Source organism: Eucyclogobius newberryi, unplaced genomic scaffold (assembly GCF_026437365.1).
Source record: "Eucyclogobius newberryi isolate DKJ021-1_F unplaced genomic scaffold, fEucNew1.0.hap1 SCAF_1, whole genome shotgun sequence".
Taxonomy (NCBI): domain Eukaryota; kingdom Metazoa; phylum Chordata; class Actinopteri; order Gobiiformes; family Gobiidae; genus Eucyclogobius; species Eucyclogobius newberryi.
In genome coordinates, this window is record NW_027315723.1 from 3281624 (window position 1) to 3307693 (window position 26070).

The 26070-nt window shown below is 48.1% G+C and overlaps 1 protein-coding gene across 1 annotated transcript; it reads left to right on the forward strand.

Moving 5' to 3' along the window:
• The first annotated feature begins 113 nt into the window (after positions 1-113).
• vps18 (VPS18 core subunit of CORVET and HOPS complexes) lies at positions 114-16145 on the forward strand. The gene is made up of 9 exons (XM_072441719.1): positions 114-405; positions 1223-1364; positions 5246-5337; positions 6462-6712; positions 7328-7681; positions 8436-9698; positions 10995-11204; positions 13250-13486; positions 14513-16145. Exons 1-9 carry the CDS (start codon positions 321-323, stop codon positions 14816-14818), a joined length of 2940 nt encoding a protein of 979 aa, XP_072297820.1. The 5' UTR covers positions 114-320; the 3' UTR covers positions 14819-16145.
• Positions 16146-26070: the final 9925 nt, after the last annotated feature.

Consider the following 26070-nt stretch of genomic DNA (forward strand, 5'->3'; position numbering starts at 1 on the left):
GCGCCTCCGCGTCAACACCGTCACGTATCCTCGTGTCACGTGATCCGCGTGTCACCTGACCCCGCTTCCTGTGTTTTGCAGACGAATGTTCGCGAAAAGACCCCAAACGCGAGACAATCATCGTCTCGCGCCGTTGCCAAGGCGACGCGATCACCTTTTCGCGCGTTTCCAAACTCCAGCTCGACATGTGACGGACAGAGTTTGATCCGCGCGCGCGTCATGAGCCCGGCGCTAATGCTAACCCATGCTAATGCTAACCCCGGGGGCTAGCGTCGACTGAACTGAGCGTTTAGCCGCAGTGAAGCCGCGTTTACTGAGCCATGGCGTCGATTCTGGACGAGTACGAGGACTCGCAGCACACGAGGCGGAACGTGCAGCCGCCCAACGTCCCGATCACGCACTCAGGTGGGCTCGAGCCTCCAGGAAGAGCGGCTTTCAGACGTGTGGCGTGTGATCGTGACGGGTCAAAAGTGTCTGATGCTGATGTTTGTGGTTCAAGTGTCTGAAATGACTGAAACAAACAACTGTCAGTCTGATTAAACAGCAGTAAAATGTTTCTTTCAGGCCACGTGCTAATGCTAAACATGTCTGAGTCTATATCAGGTTTTGTGGATAGTTTTGTCAATAACAGTGAGTCTAGAGCTGTTGACATGTTTTACAAAAGTCCTCAAAATGTTGCATAAGAAACAATCTATAGGAAAAACTATAACATCACAAACATAAAGTTTAAACTATGGAGTCCAACAGCAAATGTACAACACTATGTTTTTAGTAAATGCAAAACTCATTCATAAAATGGACAAAAGTGTCATATCAAACGACAGAATGTTCATTTTTTTTAATCGACACAATGACATTTCTTTTGCTCTTTCAAGATCAGGCTGTTTGTTACATTTGGATGAAAGAAAAATAAAATATTTTACTTCAAATCTGACAAAACCTGTAAAATGTATGACTTAATCTAGTTTCTCATTGGAAATTTAAACATGTCAATTCAAAGCTTGTTGGCCACTGTCCAGGATGTACCCCGCCTAAGGCCCAAAGTCACTGGGATGGGCTCCAGTCACACGCGACCCCGAAAGGGAACAAGAGGTAGAAAATGAATGAACTCAAAGCAAAACGACGTTCACTTCAATCCTAATGTCAGTCGAGCACGGTTCACACATATCGCATCCACGTTGACTTCTTTGTTTGTTTGTTTGTTTGTTTGTTTGTTTTGCAGGGTTCGTGAACGTGAGACTGGAGGAGGAGAAACCCATTTTCAACAAGCAGAGGATCGACTTCACTCCTCCTGAGAAGATCAACCACCTCTCAGTTTGCAACAACCAGCTGTGCATGAGCCTGGGCAAAGACACGCTGCTGAGGTACACGCACCGCACACGCACCGCACACGCACCGCACACGCACCGCACACGCACCGCACACGCACCGCACACGCACAGCACACGCACCGCACACGCACCGCACACGCACCGCACACGCACCGCACACGCACCGCACACGCACCGCACACGCACCGCACACGCACCGCACACGCACAGCACACGCACCGCACAGCACACGCACCGCACAGCACACGCACCGCACACGCACCGCACACGCACAGCACACGCACCGCACACGCACCGCACACGCACCGCACACGCACCGCACACGCACCGCACACGCACAGCACACCGCACACGCACAGCACACGCACCGCACACGCACCGCACACGCACCGCACACGCACCGCACACGCACCGCACACGCACAGCACACGCACCGCACACGCACCGCACACGCACCGCACACGCACCGCACACGCACCGCACACGCACCGCACACGCACCGCACACGCACAGCACACGCACCGCACAGCACACGCACCGCACAGCACACGCACCGCACACGCACCGCACACGCACAGCACACGCACCGCACACGCACCGCACACGCACAGCACACGCACCGCACAGCACACGCACCGCACACGCACCGCACACGCACCGCACACGCACCGCACACGCACCGCACACGCACCGCACCGCACACGCACCGCACAGCACACGCACCGCACACGCACCGCACACGCACCGCACACGCACCGCACACGCACAGCACACGCACAGCACACGCACACGCACCGCACACGCACACGCACCGCACACGCACAGCACACGCACAGCACACGCACAGCACACGCACCGCACACGCACCGCACACGCACAGCACACGCACCGCACAGCACACGCACCGCACACGCACCGCACACGCACGCACAGCACACGCACCGCACGACACACGCACCGCACACGCACTGCACACGCACCGCACACGCACCGCACACGCACAGCACACGCACCGCACACGCACCGCACACGCACCGCACGACACACGCACCGCACGACACACGCACCGCACACGCACTGCACACGCACCGCACACACACCGTACACACACCACACACGCACCGCACTGTACACGCACCGCACGACACACGCACCGCACACGCACAGCACACGCACCGCACAGCACACGCACCGCACAGCACACGCACCGCACGACACACGCACCGCACACGCACTGCACACGCACCGCACTGCACACCGTACACACACCACACACGCACCGCACTGTACACGCACCGCACGACACACGCACAGCACACGCACAGCACACGCACGACACACGCACCACACGACACACGCACCGCACACGACACACGCACCGCACACGACGCACCGCACACGACACACGCACCGCACACGCACCGCACACGCACCGCACACGCACCGCACAGCACACGCACCGCATACGCACCGCACACGCACCGCACACGCACCGCACACGCACCGCACACGCACCGCACACGCACCGCACGACACACGCACCGCACGACACACGCACCGCACACGCACTGCACACGCACCGCACACACACCGTACACACACCACACACGCACCGCTCTGTACACGCACCGCACACGCACAGCACACGCACCGCACAGCACACGCACCGCACACGCACCGCACGACACACGCACCGCACACGCACTGCACACGCACCGCACTGCACACCGTACACACACCACACACGCACCGCACTGTACACGCATCGCACAGCACACGCACAGCACACGCACGACACACGCACCACACGACACACGCACCGCACACGCACCGCACACGACACACGCACCGCACACGACGCACCGCACACGACACACGCACCGCACACGACACACGCACCGCACACGCACCGCACACGCACCGCACACGCACCGCACACGCACCGCACCGCATACGCACCGCACACTCACAGCACACGCACAGCACACGCACCGCACACGCACACGCACCGCACGACACACGCACCGCACGACACACGCACTGCACACGCACCGCACACACACCGTACACACACCGCACACGCACTGTACACGCACCGCACGACACACGCACAGCACACGCACGACACACGCACCGCACACGACACACGCACCGCACACGCACCGCACACGCACCGCACACGACACACGCACCGCACACGCACCGCACACGCACCGCACAGTACACGCACGACACACGCACACGCACAGCACACGCACGACACACGCACGACACAAGCACCGCACCGCACACGCACCGCACGACATACGCACCGCACACGCACCGCACTGTACACGCACCTATTTGGATCACTTGTTCCGAATATACTTTTTGATACAAAAGGTCAACAGCACCAAAATGCCTGTTCCCAGAGATCTGAAACTTTACACAGTTGTTGTCAGCAAGATAAACAATAAAAAAACAAAACAATAAAAAGTGCTAGCGGAGGTTTAAAGTGCCCATGGTTTGTACAATGTTCTCATTCTGACTTTATTTACTGTATTTATACATTGTACATATAAATGATAGTTTTACACCAATCGAGCAGGTATTTGTGGAGAATACATGGACAAATCTGTAGAAAATGACAGGAAGTGACATCACACCAGGGACACTCGTTCCAGTCAAAGTCTAAGCAGAATTTACTCTCAGTATAAGACCTGTACAGGAACCCCCGGCACCACATTACTCTCAGTATTTGGCCTGTACAGGAACCCCCGGCACCACATTACTCTCAGTATAAGACCTGTACAGGAACCCCCGGCACCACATTACTCTCAGTATAAGACCTGTACAGGAACCCCCGGCACCACATTACTCTCAGTATTTGGCCTGTACAGGAACCTCAGGCACCACATTACTCTCAGTATTTGGCCTGTACAGGAACCCCCGGCACCACATTACTCTCAGTATGAGCACCATTGAGCTTCATATTCTGGATCACACCAGTACAGCAAGGTTCCATACAAATCTAGATATTGTTTAATTCCACTCATCAAACGGCCGGTTGGAGATGGAAATTGGGAGAGTCTGGAAAAGATGGAGAAATCTGGATAAAACATAAATTTTTATGGTTTCAACTTTGACTTAGACTTGGATCAGAGTCCATGTTTCAAGATCTTTCTTTTTAGTGGAGCAAAGAGGAGTATAATTGGTAACTGTGTCTCAGACCACATGCCCCTGACCTGTGGGGTGCCGCAAGGGTCAGTCCTGAGACCCCTTCTGTTCAACCTCTACATGGAGACAAGCAGGCGATACAAGCAGGTCCAGTTATTGATTAAAACTTTAAAGCCACATTTCCCCCAGACCGGTTCAGAGCGTTCTGTTCTCGGTTCTGTTCTGTTCTTGGTTCTTCTGTTCCCTTGAGCGTTCTGCTTTATAAGTCTTTATAAAGATTTCAGTCAGAGGGTTGTAATGGTTGTTGGGAACTCCTCATTTGTAAATTTCTATAAATGTCCTGTTTCTCCAAGCCAAAGGATTCTTTCAGCAAACCAAAGCTTTTCAAGTGATTATCTTATATAATCTGGTGAAAAACTCTCATGCCTTTTGTTATCCCGCATTTATTTTTAACGTTCCTTTATTGGGTTTGGATCATGTTAGACGCTGTATGCACAGGAAGCATATTTGTTTTTGCTCTTGATGTGAGTGCTTTGCGTTAATCAACAGGAAACGGCTGATGCTAACGCATGCTAGCTTTGTTTTCCAGTGATAAGCTACAATCACTGGAAATACTGTTCTCAAATGTTGAAGCGTCTTTGTAAAATGGGGCGCGTAAACTAAATATAATCGTTAATGTGATCTTATCACCGTCACAACATCGGTCAGAGAAATGGCCCGACGCCGCGACATAAACGTGACGTCTTTTTGTGTTTCAGAATCGACCTGGCCAAACCCGATCAGCCCAATCAGATCGAGCTGGGGAGGAAAGACGACAGCCGAGTGCACAGGCTTTTCCTCGACCCCACAGGTGAGAGGGTCAAGGGTCAAACTGCGCTCGCGGCAGGACTCCGTGACTACATTGATTATGATTATGACTAAATATTGTGATGTGTGTTTCTCGTGCTGTTCCGGACCCTTTGGAGGACATACGGGACTCTTAGTGAAGCTGAAACTCGGGTTTATTCTAATTCCACAAGCTCCGCCCAGAGGAACATCAGATTTTAAACCCCGCCTAGATCTAAGTCGCCACAGAGAAAAGTGTCACGCGCTCTAATAGTTGGTAGGATGTCGTTAGCCTCAGGCTTTTTGATAGGATTTCAAAACACCCCGTCCAAATAATTTTGTCCGCAAAAAGTACTTAAAAAATCACCCACGGGGCTCGATATGTAAAGCCAATATGATCACAATCCACCACTTAGGAGCAGCGTGTCGCGGCGTAATTTCCACTGCTTTTTCAAAATAAAGCGGCGCTTTTAACGCCGTGCACCGCCTGACGTTACGCTGTGCGCCGTAAACTTAATTTCTCACGCGTTCTCTTAATTTACCCCATACGCCGCTCCTAAATGGTGGAGTGTGTTCATATTGGCTTTCCATATCTTTTGGGTACCATGTGAGCGCCGTGGTGCTTTATGCTCGCGCCAAGCACGGTTATCTTAATACCTGGCGGTATCATTTCAGCATGACGGGGGCCCGCCGCAGCATGGCGGCATCTTTTGGGCATGGCAGGGGCCCGCCCCAGCATGGCGGCATCTTTTGGGCATGGCGGGGGCCCGCCGCAGCATGGCTGCCCGCCATGCCAAAACCCCTCAGCGAGAACACTGCAGATGGAGAAACGTCAGTTATCGTAGAGATTCAGAACCAAGTGTTTTTGAGGCTCGGGCGGAGAGGACTTTTTACGAAGATTCATCAAACTAGTGTGAATGAAGCTAATGCTGCTCCGCGTGTGTTTTGGTGAGGAGCAACTCGAGAACAGGGTTAAAAGAGGGAAAAACGACATTTTTCATAATATTTGTCCTTTTAATAGACTGAGGGATGAAGGAATGTTTACAGCTGTTGCTATGGCCTTGGGACAGGTCTGTTTATCATAAGTAAAGTGACATGGAGTCTGATACTGTCGGTGCATGTTTACACCCAATTACCATTTGTCTTCAGGTTCCCATCTGCTGGTCAGCCTGAGCTCCAGCGAGTGTCTGTACGTGAACAGAAACACTCAGAAGGTGCGCCCCCTGTCCCGCTGGAGGGGACACCTCATCGAGAGCGTGGGCTGGAACAAACTGCTGGGCTCCGACAGCAGCACGGGGCCCATTCTGATTGGGACCAGCCAAGGACTCATCTTTGAGGCTGAGATCACGGCCAGCGAAGGCAGTCTGTTCAACAACAACCCCGACCAGTACTTCAGACAGGTCAGAGGAGGAGGCGGCTTCAGGATATTGGTTTACCGTATTTTCCAGAGTATAAGTCGCACCAGCCAAAAAATGCATAATAGAGAAGAAAAAAACATGTATAAAGTCGCACTAGAGTATGAAATACAGTTGCAAGTGTGAAAAAAATAATAATATCACATATAAGTTGCTCCGGAGTATAAGTATATAAGTAGGAGTCGCACCCCGGCCAAAACGATGAAAAAAGGTGCGACTTATAGTCCGGAAAATACGGTAAATAATTAAACCTCTTTTTTCATGCATGTAAAGCCTCTGTAAAGACCAGTTAAACAATAATTCGATGATGCTGTTTTTAAGGCCATAAATCATCACCAGACGCCTTCAGAACACTTCCACACTCAAATCTCGTCCATTACAAGTCTGTACTTGTAGCCAGCAGAGTTGCTTAAGTGGCTCGTGTTTTTGTTGTAATGGTTCATTCCCACTGCGGCCAGTAGATGGCGTGCTAACACTAAAGTGATCTGATACACGATGTATCCGAAAGCGTGTTTAAAGGCCGGGATCCGTCCAAACCGTGCGTAATAGTCGTCCTTTCCGCCCTGTAACGTGTCTCTTCTCGTTTGGATGCCCTTCCAGGTCCACTCTCTGGACGAAGACGGCCGCCCGGCTCCCGTCTGCTGCATCGAGATCGAGCGCGGGTGGGAGAACAAGTTCTTCATCATCGCCACCACCAGGAAGCGCCTGTTCCAGTTCGTGGGCAAAGTGGCGGAGGGCTCGGAGCAGCAGGGCTTCAGCTCCATCTTCTCCCAGAACCAGGACCTGCTGCCCAGCTTCCAGGAGTTCCCTGTCAACATGGGCTACAGCGAGATCACCTTCTACACGTCCAAGCTGCGGTCGTCGCCCAAAGCCTTCGCCTGGATGATGGGCAACGGCGTGCTGTACGGGCAGCTGGACAGCGTCCGGCCCGACTCGCTGCTCAGCGACGTGCAGGTGAGGGACGCTTCAGCCGGGCGCGGCAGGAAACGTGGCCCTCATATGGTGTTCGTTTGACCTCGTGAACAGTGGCGGTTCAGATTCTATGATGTGACGCTGTATTTTAACTCTAGCTGCCCTCGTCTGTAGTGAATATTATTGTGGAGCAGTTCATATTTCAGACCGCATTCTGTAAATGACATTAAGCAGAGATGTAGCTTTACAGCTCATTTGCATGTGTGCAATAGGCTCCTCCCCTCTGTGGCCATGTGTGTCAGGCCACCGCAGTCTCCTCTAGTAATGAGAAAATAAAACGTCTAAACCTATTAAAGTTCAGATTGTTTAGTGGAGCAGCAGCAGTGCCTCTAGTGGCCAAACTATGGCCCTGCAAGTTTAAACAAGTGACCTTTTATAAACCTCTATATCAAATCTTCATCAAAGGTCTGCACTAAATGTACCTTGAGTTATTCACTTGTGTGTCAGTTTATAAAGGCTGCATCGTTTCATCAAAAATAATTGTGTCTAGTTATTAAAATCTCTGTAATTGTAATTTGATCATGATTATTGTTTGGATGAAGTGTGCGCTGCGGCCTCTTCATCACAATGAGATTTACCTTGTTGAAATAATATCTTTTAAGTTAAATGTATTTCAAAACTCGGTAGGTACAATAGAAACAGTTGCTGACTTGTTAGTTGCAGTCCTAAATTCTATGGCTCTCGTCTTTCAGGTTTCAAAATACTTCAAATAAAACCCGGCTCGTTGTTTTTCCAGGTCTGGGAGTACACGCCCGACATCGACCTCGCCTCCAACAAGCCCATCTCCATCGTCCTGACGCAGTTCCACTTCCTCCTGCTCCTGCACGACCGCATCAAGGCCATCTGCACGCTCAACGGGCAAGTGGTGTACGAAGACGTTTTCCCCGAGAAGTTCGGCGCCCTCCGGAGGATGATCAAGGACCCGGTCGGCGGGCTGGTCTGGATTTACACCGAGAAGGCCGTCTTCCGCTACCACATCCAGAAAGAGTCCCGCGACGTCTGGCAAATGTACATGGGCATGAACAAGTTCGACCTGGCCAAGGAGTTCTGCCGCGACCGGCCCGAGTGCATGGACATGGTGCTGGCGAAGGAGGCCGAGCACTGCTTCCAGAACAAGCGATACCTCGAGAGCGCCAAGTGCTACGCCCTGACGCAGAACTACTTCGAGGAGATCGCGCTGAAATTCATCGACGCCAAGCAGGAGGACGCCTTAATGGAGTTCCTGCTGAAGAAGCTGAACAACCTGAAGCCGAGCGAGCGGACGCAGACGACGCTGCTCGTCACGTGGCTCGCCGAGCTCTTCCTGAACCGGATCGGGCAGCTCGAAAGCGACGCCAACGCGCTGGTGTTCCGGGAGACGCGCGACGAGTTCCGGAAGTTCCTGAGCTGCGCCAAGCACAAGGAGTGCCTGTACAACAACCGCGGCACCGTCTACGACCTGCTCGCCAGTCACGGCAACGTGGACGACATGGTGTACTTCTCGGTGGTGATGCAGGACTACGAGCGGGTGATCTCGCACCATTGCCAGCACGACGACTTCCCCGCCGCCCTGGAGGTCCTGTCCAAGCACTGCGACGAGAAGCTCTTCTACAAGTTCTCGCCCGTCCTCATGCAGCACATCCCCAAGAAGGTGGTGGACGCCTGGATCCAAATGGGGAAGCGGCTGGACCCCAAGAAGCTCATCCCGGCGCTCATGAACTACAGCCAGATGGGGAACACGCAGCAGATCAACGAAACCATACGCTACATGGAGTTCTGCGTGTTCGAGCTGGCGGTGACGGAGGAGGCCATCCACAACTACCTCCTCTCGCTCTACGCCAAGTACAGGAAGGACTCTCTGCTGCGCTACCTGGAGCAGGCCGGCACGCACGCCTCGGAGATCCACTACGACCTGAAGTACGCGCTGAGGCTGTGCGCGGAGAACGGCTACCGCAAAGCCTGCGTGCTCGTGTACAAGATCATGGAGCTCTACGAGGAGGCCGTCGACCTGGCGCTGCAGGTGAGGCTTTTACTTCGCCTGAAACGAGACCCAGACTGGTCCTGTCTAGTTTGTTTTGGGATGAGTTAGCTACACTCTTGCTAATACAGAGCCATGGCATAAACTAGTTTCAACCAGATGAAGTAAACCTAACTTTCCGCCATGTTGACGCCGCCATGTTTGTTGACGCCGCCATGTTTGTTGACGCCGCCATGTTTGTTGTCGCCGTCATGTTGCCGCCGTCATGTTGCCGCCGTCATGTTGCCGCCGTCATGTTGCCGCCGCCATGTTGCCGCCGCCATGTTGTCTTCGCCATGTTGTTGCCGCTGCCATGTTTGTTGTCGCCGCCATGTTGTTGCCGCCGCCATGTTGTTGCCGCCGCCATGTTGTTGCCGCCGCCATGTTGTCTTCGCCATGTTGTCTTCGCCATGTTGTCTTCGCCATGTTGCCGCCGCCTTCATGTTGCCGCCGCCTTCATGTTGCCGCCGCCATGTTGTTGCCGCCGCCATGTTGTTGCCGCCGCCATGTTGTTGCCGCCGCCATGTTGTTGCCGCCGCCATGTTGTTGCCGCCGCCATGTTGCCGCCGCCATGTTGTTGCCGCCGCCATGTTGTCGCCGCCTTCATGTTGCCGCTGCCATGTTTGTTGTCGCCGCCATGTTGCCGCCGCCATGTTGTTGTCACCGTCATGTTGCCGCCGCCATGTTGTTGACGCCGCCATGTTGTTGACGCCGCCATGTTGTTGACGCCGCCATGTTGTTGACGCCGCCATGTCGTTGCCACCGCCATGTTGTCATTTCTCCCTGTGGCCCTCAGAGGCGACTGTTGTTGTGATTTTGGGCCTTACAAAAATAAATTGATTTGATGTTGCCGCCGCCATGTTGTCGCCGCCATGTTTGTTGTCGCCGCCATGTTGTCGCCGCCATGTTGTCGCCGCCATGTTTGTTGTCGCCGCCATGTTTGTTGTCGCCGCCATGTTGTCGCCGCCATGTTGTTGTCGCCGCCATGTTGTCGCCGCCATGTTGTCGCCGCCATGTTGTCGCCGCCATGTTGTCGCCGCCATGTTGTCGCCGCCATGTTGTTGTCGCCGCCATATTGCCGCCGCCATGTTGTCGTCGCCATCATGTTGCCGCCGCCATGTTGTCGTCGCCGTCATGTAGCCGCCGCCACGTTGTCGCCGCCATGTTGGATTTAGTAACTTCCGTCCCGATTCCGTGTATGATCTAGTGCTAACCGTGAAACCACTGGGCTGCTCTGTGCTTGGCCGCCCCCTGCTGGACATTCACGTTTTCAATGGCCGGTCTCTCTCTCTCTCGCAGGAGGACGTGGACCTGGCCAAGTCCTGCGCCGACCTGCCCGAGGACGACGAGGAGCTGAGGAAGAAGCTGTGGCTGAAGATCGCCAAGCACGTGGTCCAGGAGGAGAAGGACGTGAAGAAGGCCATGAACTGCCTCTCCAGCTGCGACCTGCTCAAGATCGAGGACATCCTACCCTTCTTCCCGGACTTTGTCACCATCGACCACTTCAAGGTCCGTCGCTCGTTTCTCCGTCCAAAATATAAACACGCTCCACAAACGAGGCCAAACGGTGGAAAACAAACGCACATAATAATACAATAACTCGTATAACTTGACTATAAGACGTAATATGAGACTGGATGTAAGTTTGCTTCATTAAACGTGGAGCCGCGGTTTGATCTCGTGTTCGATTCTGGGCTTTCTGTGTTTGCCTTTTTTAATATTACATTTTTTGGAATAAAAAACAAAAACAAAAAAAACACTAAATAAATACATTAAAAAAAGTAAGTAAATAAATACAAATACATTAAATGCGCTGTAAATAAAATCACATAAATAAATAAAATAATAAATACAAATAAAATTACATAAATTATTAAAATAAATCATAAAAACAAATATAATACATAAATAAAAAAATAAACTGACCAGACAAGATCAGAGAAAATTAAAAAAATATTGGAAATAAGAATTAAGGGGAGGAAAGACATTAAAAAAGGTTAAGGCACATAAAGTCCCATTCAGTCCAGTTTCTGTTAAGTTTGTTGCTGTGTGGAGTTTGCATGTTCTCCCTGCGCTCCCCTGATAATGATGCTCTTTCATCTCAGTGGGGCTCTTCTGATGGAATGATGAATCAATAAACATAAACTGTAATATTATTATGGCACATGCTCAGTTTAAGGATCGTTCTTCACAAAAGTTCAGTTTAATTTAACATGTAACAACAAACACAGAACAAGACCAGAGAGCACGGGACATGAAAATACACTGAAAACAGACTGAAAACAAGACATCTAAAGACAATTAAGGCACATTTACCGTTTGTATTGCTGTTCTAAGCAAACTTTTGAGCCACAAAAATAAGGCCAACAATAATTTCCAAATCCAGAGTCCACAGTTGCATGGACAATATTTGCTGTAATTTCATCATATTTTAGTGCCACAGCATCTTTCTAAAAGAGGTAGTGTGCCATGACTTAAGAAAGATTGAAAAACACTGGCTTAAAACATCAAATTGTTGTTGAAATGGATTAAAATCAAATCATTCCTTATTCTTTCTGTGCAATGTTCATGTGTTTGCGCTTTTTCTTGCCGCGCTCGTGTAACGCTGCGTTCCCTGGTGTGACATCACACCAGGGACACTCATACAGGAAGTGACATCACACCAGGGACACTCATACAGGAAGTGACATCACACCAGGGACACTCATACAGGAAGTGACATCACACCAGGGACACTCATACAGGAAGTGACATCACACCAGGGACACTCATACAGGAAGTGACATCACACCAGGGACACTCATACAGGAAGTGACATCACACCAGGGACACTCATACAGGAAGTGACATCACACCAGGGACACTCATACAGGAAGTGACATCACACCAGGGACACTCATACAGGAAGTGACGTCACACCAGGGACACTCACACAGGAAGTGACGTCACACCAGGGACACTCACACAGGAAGTGACGTCACACCAGGGACACTCACACAGGAAGTGACGTCACACCAGGGACACTCACACAGGAAGTGACGTCACACCAGGGACACTCACACAGGAAGTGACGTCACACCAGGGACACTCACACAGGAAGTGACGTCACACCAGGGACACTCACACAGGAAGTGACGTCACACCAGGGACACTCACACAGGAAGTGACGTCACACCAGGGACACTCATACAGGAAGTGACATCACACTCATTGCAGTCAAAGTTTATGCAGAATTTACACAAAAGAAACAACTTTTTTGACTCTTTAAACATTAATTTAACAAAATAAAGTCGCTTTCATATATTTTTGTTTGTCAAATAAAAAAAACAGTGTGACATTAGATGAGTTTTGGCCCAGTGTTTGCTGGGTAATTTCCTACTGTGAAGTTACAAACAGGAAGTTTAATTATAAACCTAAAAAAATGTACTACTCTGTGATGACAATTTTATCAAAATGTTCAATAGATCAATCTTAACTGCATTTTAGTTCAATGAGTCGTCCGACCTGTAGGGGGCGCTGTATTGACCCGATTGCGCTGTGCGTGCGTTTCCCAGGAGGCCATCTGCGGCTCCCTGGAGGAGTACAACCAGCACATTGAGGAGCTGAAGCAGGAGATGGAGGAGGCCACGGAGAGCGCCAAGCGGATCCGCGAGGACATCCAGGAGATGAGGAACAAGTACGGCGTGGTGGACTCGCAGGAGAAGTGCGCCTGCTGCGACTTCCCCCTGCTCAACCGCCCCTTCTACCTGTTCCTCTGCGGGCACATGTTCCACTACGACTGCCTCCTCCAGGTAACCAGGATCAGGAAACAATGAATAAGTCAAAAGAGAAACAACGTAAATCGCTGCTTTTGGGCCTTTTATTGTCACGGAAACTTTTTCAGTTTCATCCAGGCGGGGGCGGTAATGAGGTTTTTAACAATGTAAACGATTGTAGGAGTTTGGGAGATAAAATAAGAATAAGAAGCAGGCTTTTAGATAGGATTTGAAAACACCTTGTACGGGGGCCGACTGGGCGAAATACGAGTAGCTCCGGCATTCTCCGGACCACGGCTCGGCAGCCAATCAGAGCCAAACACACTAATTTCGTCGACCAATCAGCACGCAGCATGCACATTTTCACTTGTAAACAATAAACTGTAATGGCGGACTACTGTCAAACGCTTCGAAAATGCCCGTCCACGTTTTAAAATCCCCCGTCCAAAATACGGGAGGACAGCCCCCTATCTAAGCCTGATAAGAAGGAAGAACTGCAGTAGAAGAACAAAACATGATCAAAAACATTATTCGAATAAGGGTTTGATCATTATTTCTGTACAAATTAAATAAAGAATTCTCATGTATTATTACTATTTAAATTGTTTCATACAAATCAGTTAAATGGCTTGATCCTGACTTTCTCGTTGAGAAACTCTACGTAAACAACCTCTGTTTTCATCGATGTACAATTAGTTATTTAGAGTTCTTTAGTTCCAAATCCATTGAATTCTTCTTCCTCTGTGTCACTTCTAAACAACTCCACAAACTCCAGAGGTAGAGGAAGTGCAGATTCTTCTTCTGCGTCGTTTAGAGCCTAGAGCGCCCTCTTGTAGTTGTCAGTGTGAAAATAACAAACAATATCACATATAAGTCGCACTCCGGCCAAAACTATGAAAAAAGATGTGACTTATAGTGTGGAAAATTTGGTAATTGATATAATATAATGTTCCTTGTGTTGCTTGGCGAAAAAGCACATTCGCCGTCGGTGAATTCTGTTTCCTGAAGCGTTTCCGACTCTCACGTTCGAACGCGGGTGTTTTTTTTCCCCCCGCCACGCAGGAAGTGACCCCTCACCTGTCGGCGTTCAGACTGGGCCGCCTGGAGGAGCTGCAGAAGAAGCTCTCGGCCGCCGCCGCCGCTGCCCAGTCCTCCCGATCCCGCCAACGCCCGGCCCCGAAAGAGGACGGGGACACGGCCAGCCTGGGCAAGGGCACCGCCGGGACGAGCCGCGAGCAGCTCCAGTCCGACGTCGACGACATCATCGCCTCCGAGTGCGTGTACTGCGGCGAGCTCATGATCAAGTCCATCGACAAGCCGTTCATCGACCCCGACAAGTTCGAGGAGGAGAAGTCCAGCTGGTTATAGAGCGCTTCATATGTCACGATAACGATAAATTATATTAATAATGTCACAGCCCCGAACCGCACTGGAAAAAAGAGGACTTTTATATCAATTAAAATGACTTGAATTCACAATTTTAATCTTGTTTTCGATAGTTTTAACTTTGATTTTCGTCAATGTTGTTGTTTTTTTTCACCGAACCGTCCGTGAAGTGTGAATATTGCACTAAATGTGACTAAACCGATGTAAAGGTGTGTAACTTTTCCCACGGAGGAGACGTTAGCGCATCGCCGGGAGTGTTCCACGGCTCCGTGGATCCGACGCGTAACTCGGCGAGGTGGGCGAGGTTCCTGAGATCGCTGTGTGCTTTTCCGCTTCTGAAAATCGAGAACGTTCTGTCGTCTGAGAACCAGGAAGTGCAGCGCCGTTAGCCCGCTAGTTGTTAGCATGACGCGGACATCGAAACGCTCTGGAAAATGTAGAAAAAGTGCCTATGAACTCAGAAAAAACTGGATTAAAAGGATGCGTTATAAAAGTGAGGAGTTTAAAATGAACTAGTTGTGTTTTCTTAATTTTTTATGGAAGTCAAAATCGGGTACGTTGCCTTTAATGCCCCAGAGTGGAACATTCCCCCAGAAAAGTGACATCGTGTCCAAGAGGCAGTTTATATTGACTAAATAAAACCTAAAATGAGTCTAATACAGTTAAATATTCTGTTTATCTTATGTTTTTGCTGTCAGACCACTGTTAAAAAAAAAAAAAAAAAAAGTATATATTTCTTTCAAGATATTTCCAAAACGGCACTTCAGAAATAAACATTTATATTTTAGATTTAGGTCGTAAACGAATACTTTAACCCGAACGACTTAAATCACGAGTATAATTCTGAATTCGAGTCATTTGAACTGACGGATATTCTTTTCCACAGTGTATAAATCTGCACTAAGCCTATTTGTACCTGACGATCGTGCCCACAGCGACACTCTCTGTCCGAAGCATCAAATATGTTCACAGATCAGTTATTAACACTTATGTACAGGGACTTTGATATTATTGGCAGCCGGATTTGCATTATTTTTTCTTTCTTTACATTTCCCAGATGGACTTTGTGAATCTGCTCGTTTCCAAACATCGATGTGATCATGATATGCATCCCATGGTCATTTTACATTTGATTTATATCACGGTAATTTATTCACCACAAACGCATTCATACAAAGGACACAACAACACGACGCACTGGTCCAAACGAGGATGGAACCGTCGAGCTTTTGGTTGGTGGGTGAACAGTGACTTTATTCATCGTTTGGAACTCAAACTCGCCTTTGCTTCTTGTCTTTGTGATGTCATGTTTGTTTTATAAATTAAAATGATGCTCTATTTATATGCTTTGTATCTTTTATGACTTTTTGTACACGCTGTCCAATTCAAACACATTCTCCTGTCCTCGTCCAGTCTCGTAGACGCACGGCTACCAAGCAGCGACATCAGTGGAAATATTAAAGCCTATAGAATGAAGCCTTTAAAGAATAAAGCTGTACGGTGGAAGCACCGAACGTCAAAGAAGGAGAGGAAGATGAAGAAGAGTCTCCCTGGAATAAAGCCGGTCGGTCTCTGAAACAACAACTATTCTAGTCACAAAGACATATCATGACCTCATGGGCTTTGTAACACCAAAGCAATGGAAGGAGTACTTTTACGGACTACGACAGTCTGAGGACTACGAAAAGTCTAAGGAGAAATGCGACAGGACTACGATAAAACACCAAAGAAGAAGAAGAAGAAGAAGAGCTAGTCTCCGGTCTGGAGAGACGGGAGATGGCGGAGGAGAGTGGATCGGTGGTCGAAGACGTTCTGGACGGCGTGGAGGAGCAGCCTTTTCTGGCTGCACGTGCCCGGAAACGTAAAAAGTCCCTTAGCTCGTCCGAGGGTTCTGGGAATGAGCAGCAGGATGAGGCTGAAGCTATTGATATCCGGGGTGAGAGCAGAGACTGTAAGGTGATCATAAAGCTTGCACAGGATAGTGCATCCTTTAAGGAGTGGAATTCAGTGGCATTGTCAAAGAGCCTAACTGTAGCTGTGGGAGTGATCAAGAGTGCGAGTGTCCTTAGAGATGGCTCGCTGCTGGTCGTGTGCAAGGACGCGGCTCAGCAACGGAAGGCGATTGGAACTAAACGTCTGGGTGGAAAGGACATTCTTGTGTCTGATGCTGAAAGAAACACGGTCAGAGGAGTTATCGTAGGTGTCCCTACGGCGACGTCTGTGGATGAAGTTAAGGAGAATTTGACTGGAGCTAAGGTGGTGGACGCTAGGCGGTTGAAGGTGACCCGGTCTGGGGTAAGATGTGACAGCTTGTCGGTAATGGTAACACTTGAAGGGAGGTGCCTGCCTAGTAAGGTGTTCATTGGGTTCATGTGCCATGACGTTAGGCCATATGTTCCACCGCCCCTGCGTTGCTTTAAGTGCCAGCGCTTTGGGCATATTGCAGCGGTCTGTAGAGGGAGGCAAAGATGTGGTAAATGTGCAGGAGATCACGAGTATGGGAAGTGTGACGTGGGAGCAAAACTGAAGTGCTGTAACTGTGGGGAAGAACATAGCTCTGCCTACGGGGGATGCAGGTTTAGCAAAAGAGCTGCTGAGGTGCAGAAAATAAAGGTCTCTCAAGGTATATCCTATGCAGATGCAGTCAAGAAAGTTTCAAGTAACGAGTTTAGAGTAAATACAGAGAGAGGAGCCAGCGCTGCTCCCAGCCAGGGCGAAATGAGAAAGGCCAGCGTGGCTCCCAAGAAGTGTGAAGGTTTCAAGAGTGGAGGTCCCAAGTGTGCAGGTTCCAGAATGAATGAGAATACCCTGGTTGTGGATAGAGAGGATTTTGTACTCTTTATGGTGGATGTTGTAAACTGTGCTGCTCAGACTCAAAGCAGAACTGAAAGGATCAGGATCATTGCTAAAGCTGCAGGGAGATTCCTTGGAACAAAGGAGCTTGATTGGGCAGATATAGAAAACAGGCTAAAGGCGCTAAATGGGAGTCGGAGTGATGGGGGTCTGCTTGTGGGGAGTCAGAGTGATCAGAGTGACGAGATGGGGGTGGGGGTGGTCTCCTGTCCTCGTCCAGTTGTTGTTGTTGTTGTTTCATGGCGGTTGACGTCCGAGTGTTGCATTACCGCCAGACTTTATTCCTTAGACTTTGTCGTAGTCCTAAAAGTTCTTCTTCCAGTGCCTTGACTTCCAGTGCTTTGTCCTCAGACTCTGTCGTAGTCCGTAAAAGTACTCCTTCCATTGCTTTGGTGTTACAAAGTCTACGCCGTGCGTCTACGAGCTACCACTCGTAGACGCACGGCTACCAAGCAGCGACATCAGTGGAAATATTAAAGCCTATAGAATGAAGCCTAAAGAATAAAGCTGTACGGTGGAAGCACCGAACGTCAAAGAAGGAGAGGAAGATGAAGAAGAGTCTCCCTGGAATAAAGCCGGTTGTTGTTGTTGTTGTTGTTGTTTTTTTATGGCGGTTGGCATCCAAGTGTTGCATTACCGCCAGACTTTATTCCTCAGACTTTGTCGTAGTCCTCAGACTCTCGTAGTCCGTAAAAGTACTCCTTCCATTGCTTTGGTGTTACAAAGCCCATGAGGTCATGATATGTCTTTGTGACTAGAATAGTTGTTGTTGTTTCAGAGACCAACCGGCTTTATTCCAGGGAGACTCTTCTTCATCTTCCTCTCCTTCTTTGACGTTCGGTGCTTCCACCGTACAGCTTTATTCTTTAGGCTTCATTCTTCAGGCTTTAATATTTCCACTGATGTCGCTGCTTGGTAGCCGTGCGTCTACGAGACTGGGCGAGGACAGGAGACCACCCCCACCCCCATCTCGTCACTCTGATCACTCTGACTCCCCAAAAGCAGACCCCCATCACTCCGACTCCCATTTAGCGCCTTTAGCCTGTTTTCTATATCTGCCCAATCAAGCTCCTTTGTTCCAAGGAATCTCCCTGCAGCTTTAGCAATGATCCTGATCCTGTCAGTTCTGCTTTGAGTCTGAGCAGCACAGTTTACAACATCCACCATAAAGAGTACAAAATCCTCTCTATCCACAACCAGGGTATTCTCATTCATTCTGGAACCTGCACACTTGGGACCTCCACTCTTGAAACCTTCACACTTCTTGGGAGCCACGCTGGCCTTTCTCATTTCGCCCTGGCTGGGAGCAGCGCTGGCTCCTCTCTCTGTATTTACTCTAAACTCGTTACTTGAAACTTTCTTGACTGCATCTGCATAGGATATACCTTGAGAGACCTTTATTTTATGCACCTCAGCAGCTCTTTTGCTAAACCTGCATCCCCCGTAGGCAGAGCTATGTTCTTCCCCACAGTTACAGGTTGGTCTCTGAAACAACAACAACTATTCTAGTCACAAAGACATATCATGACCTCATGGGCTTTGTAACACCAAAGCAATGGAAGGAGTACTTTTACGGACTACGAGAGTCTGAGGACTACGAAAAGTCTGAGGAATAAAGTCTGGCGGTAATGCAACAATTGGATGCCAACCGCCATAAAACAACAACAACAACAACATATTATATTATATTCTTTTAGTTTAAAATGTCAAATAGCCAAATAAATAAATATTGTTATTAGTTTGCCATTTTTACTACTAATTGCTTTACTACTTATTTCAATGACAATTTCCATAGTCTGGTCAATTCGTGAATATAATTTGGGATTTAAAAATGTATTTGAATTAACAATGTAATTTAATTTGGAATACAAAATAAGTAAATAAAGGCAAAACAGTATTCATATTGTATTTCTAGTTATTTTAATGTTATTACAAGTAATTTTATTATTCTTAAATATTTTTTAGCAGTGGCGTAGCTGAAACAACACATTTTTAAAAATATGTATTCAAAAATCTAGACTTATAATTCAATAATATAGACTTATAATTCAAAAATCTAGATTTATAATTCAAAAATCTAGATTTATAATTCAATAATATAGACTTATAATTCAATAATCTAGATTTATAATTCAAATTTCTAGATATATAATTCAATAATATAGATTAATAATTAAAACATCTAGACATATAATTCAAAAATCTAGACTTATAATTCAAATATCTAGATTCATAATTCAAATATCTAGGTTTATAATTCAATAATATAGATTAACAATTAAAAAATCGACTTATAATTCAAAAATCCTTGCGGAGGATGCTCTGCCCTTATAAGGAGTTCCCTTCGGCTTACGTAAGACGTCGCTCGATAATCCTCGCACTTGACAGACGCGACCAATCGATCCCGGAAACGGACGACCGCTAATTAATCCATCCTTCAGTTTGTCATTTTTTGCCCACGCAGACCCTCAGAACAGACCCCCGCACACGGACACGACCCGCCGCGCTCACTCCACGCGTGTATTTGACCGCGAAACGCGACATAAAGCTCGCGGGTGACTCTGCGCTCGACGCCGCGCCCTGCTCCTTCGCTGTAACCTCGCCATGGCGTCGTGTCTGCCTGCTCTCTCTGTTACTGAAAGTGGCCGCCTCTCCGCCGCCGCTGCCGACTCAAAGCTCCGCGACTCAAAACCCCGCACACACCACCGCCATTTTGTGCGCGCCGGGAGGATCCGAGAGTCGGCAGCGGCAGCGGCGAGAGACCGGGACCAACGGGGGCCGAGGTGAGAGGCGCTTGGGGCGGAACGGTGCTCGTTGGCGGCGAGCGGGGGGAACATGGCCGGGGCGGGGAGAAGGGAGCCGGAGACGCGGGGCGGGCGAGCGGCAGCAGCGCGCCGGGCCCCGCGGACCGTGGTGCTACCGGGGGGGGGGAAGCGCGGGTGGGGAAGGCCCCGCCGCGGAAACCCCGCACGGAGCCCGCAAATAAAGCGCAGTATCGGGGAATATCGGGACGCGGTGGCCTTAAAGCGACAGGGCCGGCGCGGAAAGCGATCATAACGGTGCAAATGTGACAAAAAGAAGCTGTCAAAACTGCCAAGCTAGCGTTTCTGCTCAAAGTCAAACGTTGCCCCGCGCGAAGAACAAGTGCAATGATTTAATAAAAGGAGATGATTCATTCTGGAAACAAAATGCCAACGCAAAACAATGAAATGTGGTGTGCGCGGTCGTAAAGTGGCCCCAGAAACAGGGCATTGACCCCTTTCTATCCTTGGATCGGCGCTAGCTGCAGCGGCTAGCGTGCTAACTGCTAGCCGCTAAAGGCCGTGGAAGCTAGCGTTAGCATCACATCCACTTAGCTAGGTTTGTTCATGTTTATTAAAATGGTTTGCCACGAACTACACGAGGGCCACGGGTCTTTGTCATTTATGGGGCCCCTTTATTCACCTTTTAAAAGTTTTCAAGCAAATACATAACAAATACAATAAAAAGCAAATGCATTACAAACAGAATAAAAGGCCAAAGTGAAGTTTAATATGTGATTTCAATGGAACAATGAGGAATAACACCACAATATTACACAATAAATATGAAATATTAACTATTGCAACAGCACATCAGTGAAATCATGGTAAAATAAACCTATTAGTGAACAATCCAATAAAATGTACATAATTTGATCTCATTGTATGTTTAAATGTGTTTTGGTTAACTTTATCGAATGTTTTATTTGTTTAGTATCCTTGTGTTTTAACAGGGAAACATGTAAAAGCTTTTCTCACTGGGGTTTCTTTGTATGAATAAATAAATGAAATCAGTTAATGAATGAAAAACAACATATGAGTCGTATCTTAGCCTGGTTTAAAGACATCTACTGTTTTCTGAATCTTAGCATTTTTTCTAAAGGCAAACTCCAGATTTGTGGGTTTTTTTCTGGGACAAATAGAACAATACATTTAGCTACAGATGTATTACATACACACTACATAAACATATCAATACTTGTACATTTTAGAGGCGTGAAAAGTGTATTTTTTCGTCCCTTGTCGCAGAAAAGCAAACGCAGACATGTCGACCCTTTTTGTTTGACTTGAGATATGATTTCACGTCCTTGAAACGCAATTCAATCCATATTATATATATATATATATATATATATACATATATATATATATATATATATACATATATACACACACATGAACACATTATAGGCAAAAAAATAAATCCTGAAACATTAACGGTTAAATAATGTCACGTGATGTTTGCGTTGTTACTGAATTCTAAAGAATGATAGTCTCTGGTGGGTGTGTCAAAGGCCCATATGTGGTGCTCATTATGGATTAGGAACTACTCTAAAGACATTGAAAAAATACCATAAATCTCAGTATTAATCCTAAAAATACTGTCATAACCAAGACTAAGTTTTACCTGTTTAAAGAAAACGCCTGCCAGATGAAACTGTCCCGTAACGGCCCAAACTCCCGCCAGATGAAACCGTCCCGTAACGGCCCAAACTCCCGCCAGATGAAACTGTCCCGTAACGGCCCAAACTCCCGCCAGATGAAACCGTCCCGTAACGGCCCAAACTCCCGCCAGATGAAACTGTCCCGTAACGGCCCAAACTCCCGCCAGATGAAACCGTCCCGTAACGGCCCAAACTCCCGCCAGATGAAACTGTCCCGTAACGGCCCAAACTCCCGCCAGATGAAACTGTCCCGTAACGGCCCAAACTCCCGCCAGATGAAACTGTCCCGTAACGGCCCAAACTCCCGCCAGATGAAACTGTCCCGTAACGGCCCAAACTCCCGCCAGATGAAACTGTCCCGTAACGGCCCAAACGCCCGCCAGATGAAACTGTCCCGTAACGGCCCAAACTCCCGCCAGATGAAACTGTCCCGTAACGGCCCAAACGCCCGCCAGATGAAACTGTCCCTTAACGGCCCAAACTCCCGCCAGATGAAACTGTCCCGTAACGGCCCAAACTCCCGCCAGATGAAACTGTCCCGTAACGGCCCAAACGCCTGTCAGATGAAACTCGAAGCCTTCACTCGCCATATTTGGTTTAAAAATACAAAGTACAATCGCAATATTTGTTTGGTCGACGGCTGGAATAATTGTTAGCTTCAGCTCAGATCTCAATCGATGGTTTGTTAATTATTTAAATTATTCTATCAGACCAGGTTGTTGGCTTAACTTGACATGTTTAATACGTTTTAATCTTATTACCCCTGAACTTTGATATTCAACGCAGACAATATTTAGTGTATTTAAAGTGCTTATGATACTTTAGACACATATTTCACTAAAAATAATAATGATTTTTCAGGGTTTATAGTTTATAGTTATACTTCCTGGTTGAGCATAGACATATGTAATTCCACAGCTGTTACCTAGCAACCAGACTGTAAAAAAGAGCCAAACGCCACATAAACGACACAACAGTTCTGATCTGACACTTGACTTTATTTAGTCCAACGGTGGTTTAAACTGTCATAAAAGTCTGTCAGTGTAAACTGTCTCTGTCGCACACTGATGACATCACAGAGGGATTCAGCTCGACTTCCTGTCATTTGGAACTCGTATTTTTTGAAACTTCGTCACAAACTGCAATTTACTGCAGCTTTAATATGGACTTTTACGTTTCCTGAGCCACGTCAGTTACTCCTGTCAGTTACTCCTGTCAAGCTAACGGCCGATACCGAGAGATTACAACTTGTTCAAATAACATGATTAAATACACATACATATTCAAACAAACACTTGATCAATGCACTTTACAATCTTAGATACATATAGAGTGAATTAAAACATGATAACTTGACTGTACAATCTCAAAATAACAATTAGCTAAAATGATAACGTTGCCACTGTTCACATGACACGTTAGACGAGACTTTTCTGCAAAACAAAGCGAATATGATTATTTTTAAGATTTGACCAAACATTTTGGTTTCTTCCATTTTGGCAATTTTGGTGACGTTTATGATGTCACTTCCTGGTGTGACATGGCCAGCAATTATGACATAGGAAGAGGTTAGCAACCAGATTGTAAATGTTTAAGTTAAATAATTACACCTTTATTCTGTGAAATTACTGTTTAAACTGTCATAAAAAGGTGTCAGCCGTGTGCACGTTGTCTCTGCATTTTTGATGGAATGGCGCTTTTTGATGACATCACAGCAGGATTCTGTTGTAGAACTCGGCTCTACTTCCTGTACTTTTTTTTTCACAATCTATGTGAAAAAACTTGCCAAACAACGTCATAATTTGAAAAACACGAGAACCTGTCACATGGACTTTAAGCCTCTCAAAGGGGCGTTGCCACGGTTACCACTGCCAGTTGTAGTTAGCAGGTCGTCTTCCTCTTTGGTGTTTTAATGGTGGTTAGTTACATTTCATAGACTTTATTCGTTAGACTTTAAAGTCTAAAGAATAAAGGCTTTATTCTTTAGGCTTTATTCTTTATTCTTTGGTGGTTGACAATGAGCGATTGAACAACTTCTTCCTCCTCTTCGGTGTTTTATGGCGGTTGGTATTCTTCTTCTCCTTCTTCTCCTTCCTCTTCCTCTTCTTCCTCTTCTTCTTCCTCTTCCTCTTCACCGGGGAGGAAGACGTTCACCCAGCGTGATTGTGATTCCTGGAGTTACTTCCGTTGTTGTCGTTGCTTAGCAGCTGTGCATCTACTGGATTGAACGTGGACAGACCAGCGACGCCCTTACCTCATTGACGCTCCTACCTTACCTCAGCGACGCCCCTACCTTACCTCAGCGATGCCCCTACCATACCTCAGCGATGCCCCTACCATACCTCAGCGATGCCCCTACCTTACCTCAGCGACGCCCCTACCTTACCTCAGCGACGCCCCTACCTTACCTCAGCGACGCCCCTACCTTACCTCAGCGACGCCCCTACCTTACCTCAGGGGCGCCCCTACCTTACCTCATTGACGCTCCTACCTTACCTCAGCGATGCCCCTACCTTACCTCAGCGATGCCCCTACCTTACTTCAGCGATGCCCCTACCTTACCTCAGCGACGCCCCTACCTTACCTCAGCGATGCCCCTACCTTACCTCAGCGATGCCCCTACCTTACCTCAGCGACGTCCCTACTTTACCTCAGCGATGCCCCTACCTTACCTCAGCGACGCCCCTACCTTACCTCAGCGACGCCCCTACCTTACCTCAGCGACGCCCCTACTTTACCTCAGCGATGCCCCTACCTTACCTCAGCGACGCCCCTACCTTACCTCAGCGACGCCCCTACCTTACCTCAGCGACGCCCCTACCTTACCTCAGCGACGCCCCTACCTTACCTCAGCGACGCCCCTACCTTACCTCAGCAACGCTCATACCTCCATTTCTTTACTCTGACTCCCATTTGGGGCCTTTAGCATGTTTTCGATTTCTGCCATTCAAGCTCTTTTGTTCCAAGGAATCTTCCTGCAGCTTTAGCAATGATCCTAGAGTGAAGTCTAAAGACTAAAGAGTGAAGTCCTCTTCTTCTTTGGTGTTTTATGGCGGTTGTATCTAAGTGTTAGATTACCGCCTCCTGCTGTAGTTAGACTTTAGACTTTCTAAAGAGTGAAGTCTAAGAGGTAAAGTCCAAAGTTTAACTACAGTAGGAGGCGGTAATGTAACACTTGGATACTGTTGGCGTGCTCGTTTATGAAAGAAAAGACATTAATCAAAAGATAACAGAGCTCGCTTACCATCTCTGTCCGTATCGAATGTGTTGGGCGACTTACGCGGGCGTTCCAGATCGCACCGCTGTCCCTATGATAACATTTAGATAGAAGGCGGAATATGAAGGTATTCTTCCATTGGCCGTTTTCACACGTAGATGTCCTTAAAGTCTGCAGTCTCTCCAGCCAGGTGAACCCCCTCATCAGAGAGTGTCTCAAAAGAAACAATGCGTGTAAGGAGTAAACCGTTCTAGTTTAATACAGTCTAAAATGAATATAGTTGGTTATACTTTAATACAGTAATAGTTAAATGAATATAATTGGTAATACAGTAATAGTTAAATGAATATAATTGGTAATACAGTAATGGTTAATATATTTGGTTTCCCCTACAATACCAACCGCCATAGAAGAAGAATGTCTTTCAAAATAAAATGGGCCTACTCTTTAACACGTTCACCTTGTTGACGCGGTGGAGCTGATTCTGAAGTGTGTTTTTGACCGTTTTATTTCCTTTCTATTGTAGACGTTCTCAGCGGTTCTTGCAGCGGCTCGATGTCGTCCACTTCAGAAAAGGTCAGTCGTAGCAGACGCTGTACAAACCTGATGTTAGCCTCTTTAGAGCACAACTAAAACTCTACGTTCCCCTGGTCCCTCAGTGAGCGCTCCTGCGCGGGACGGTCCCTCAGTGAGCGCTCC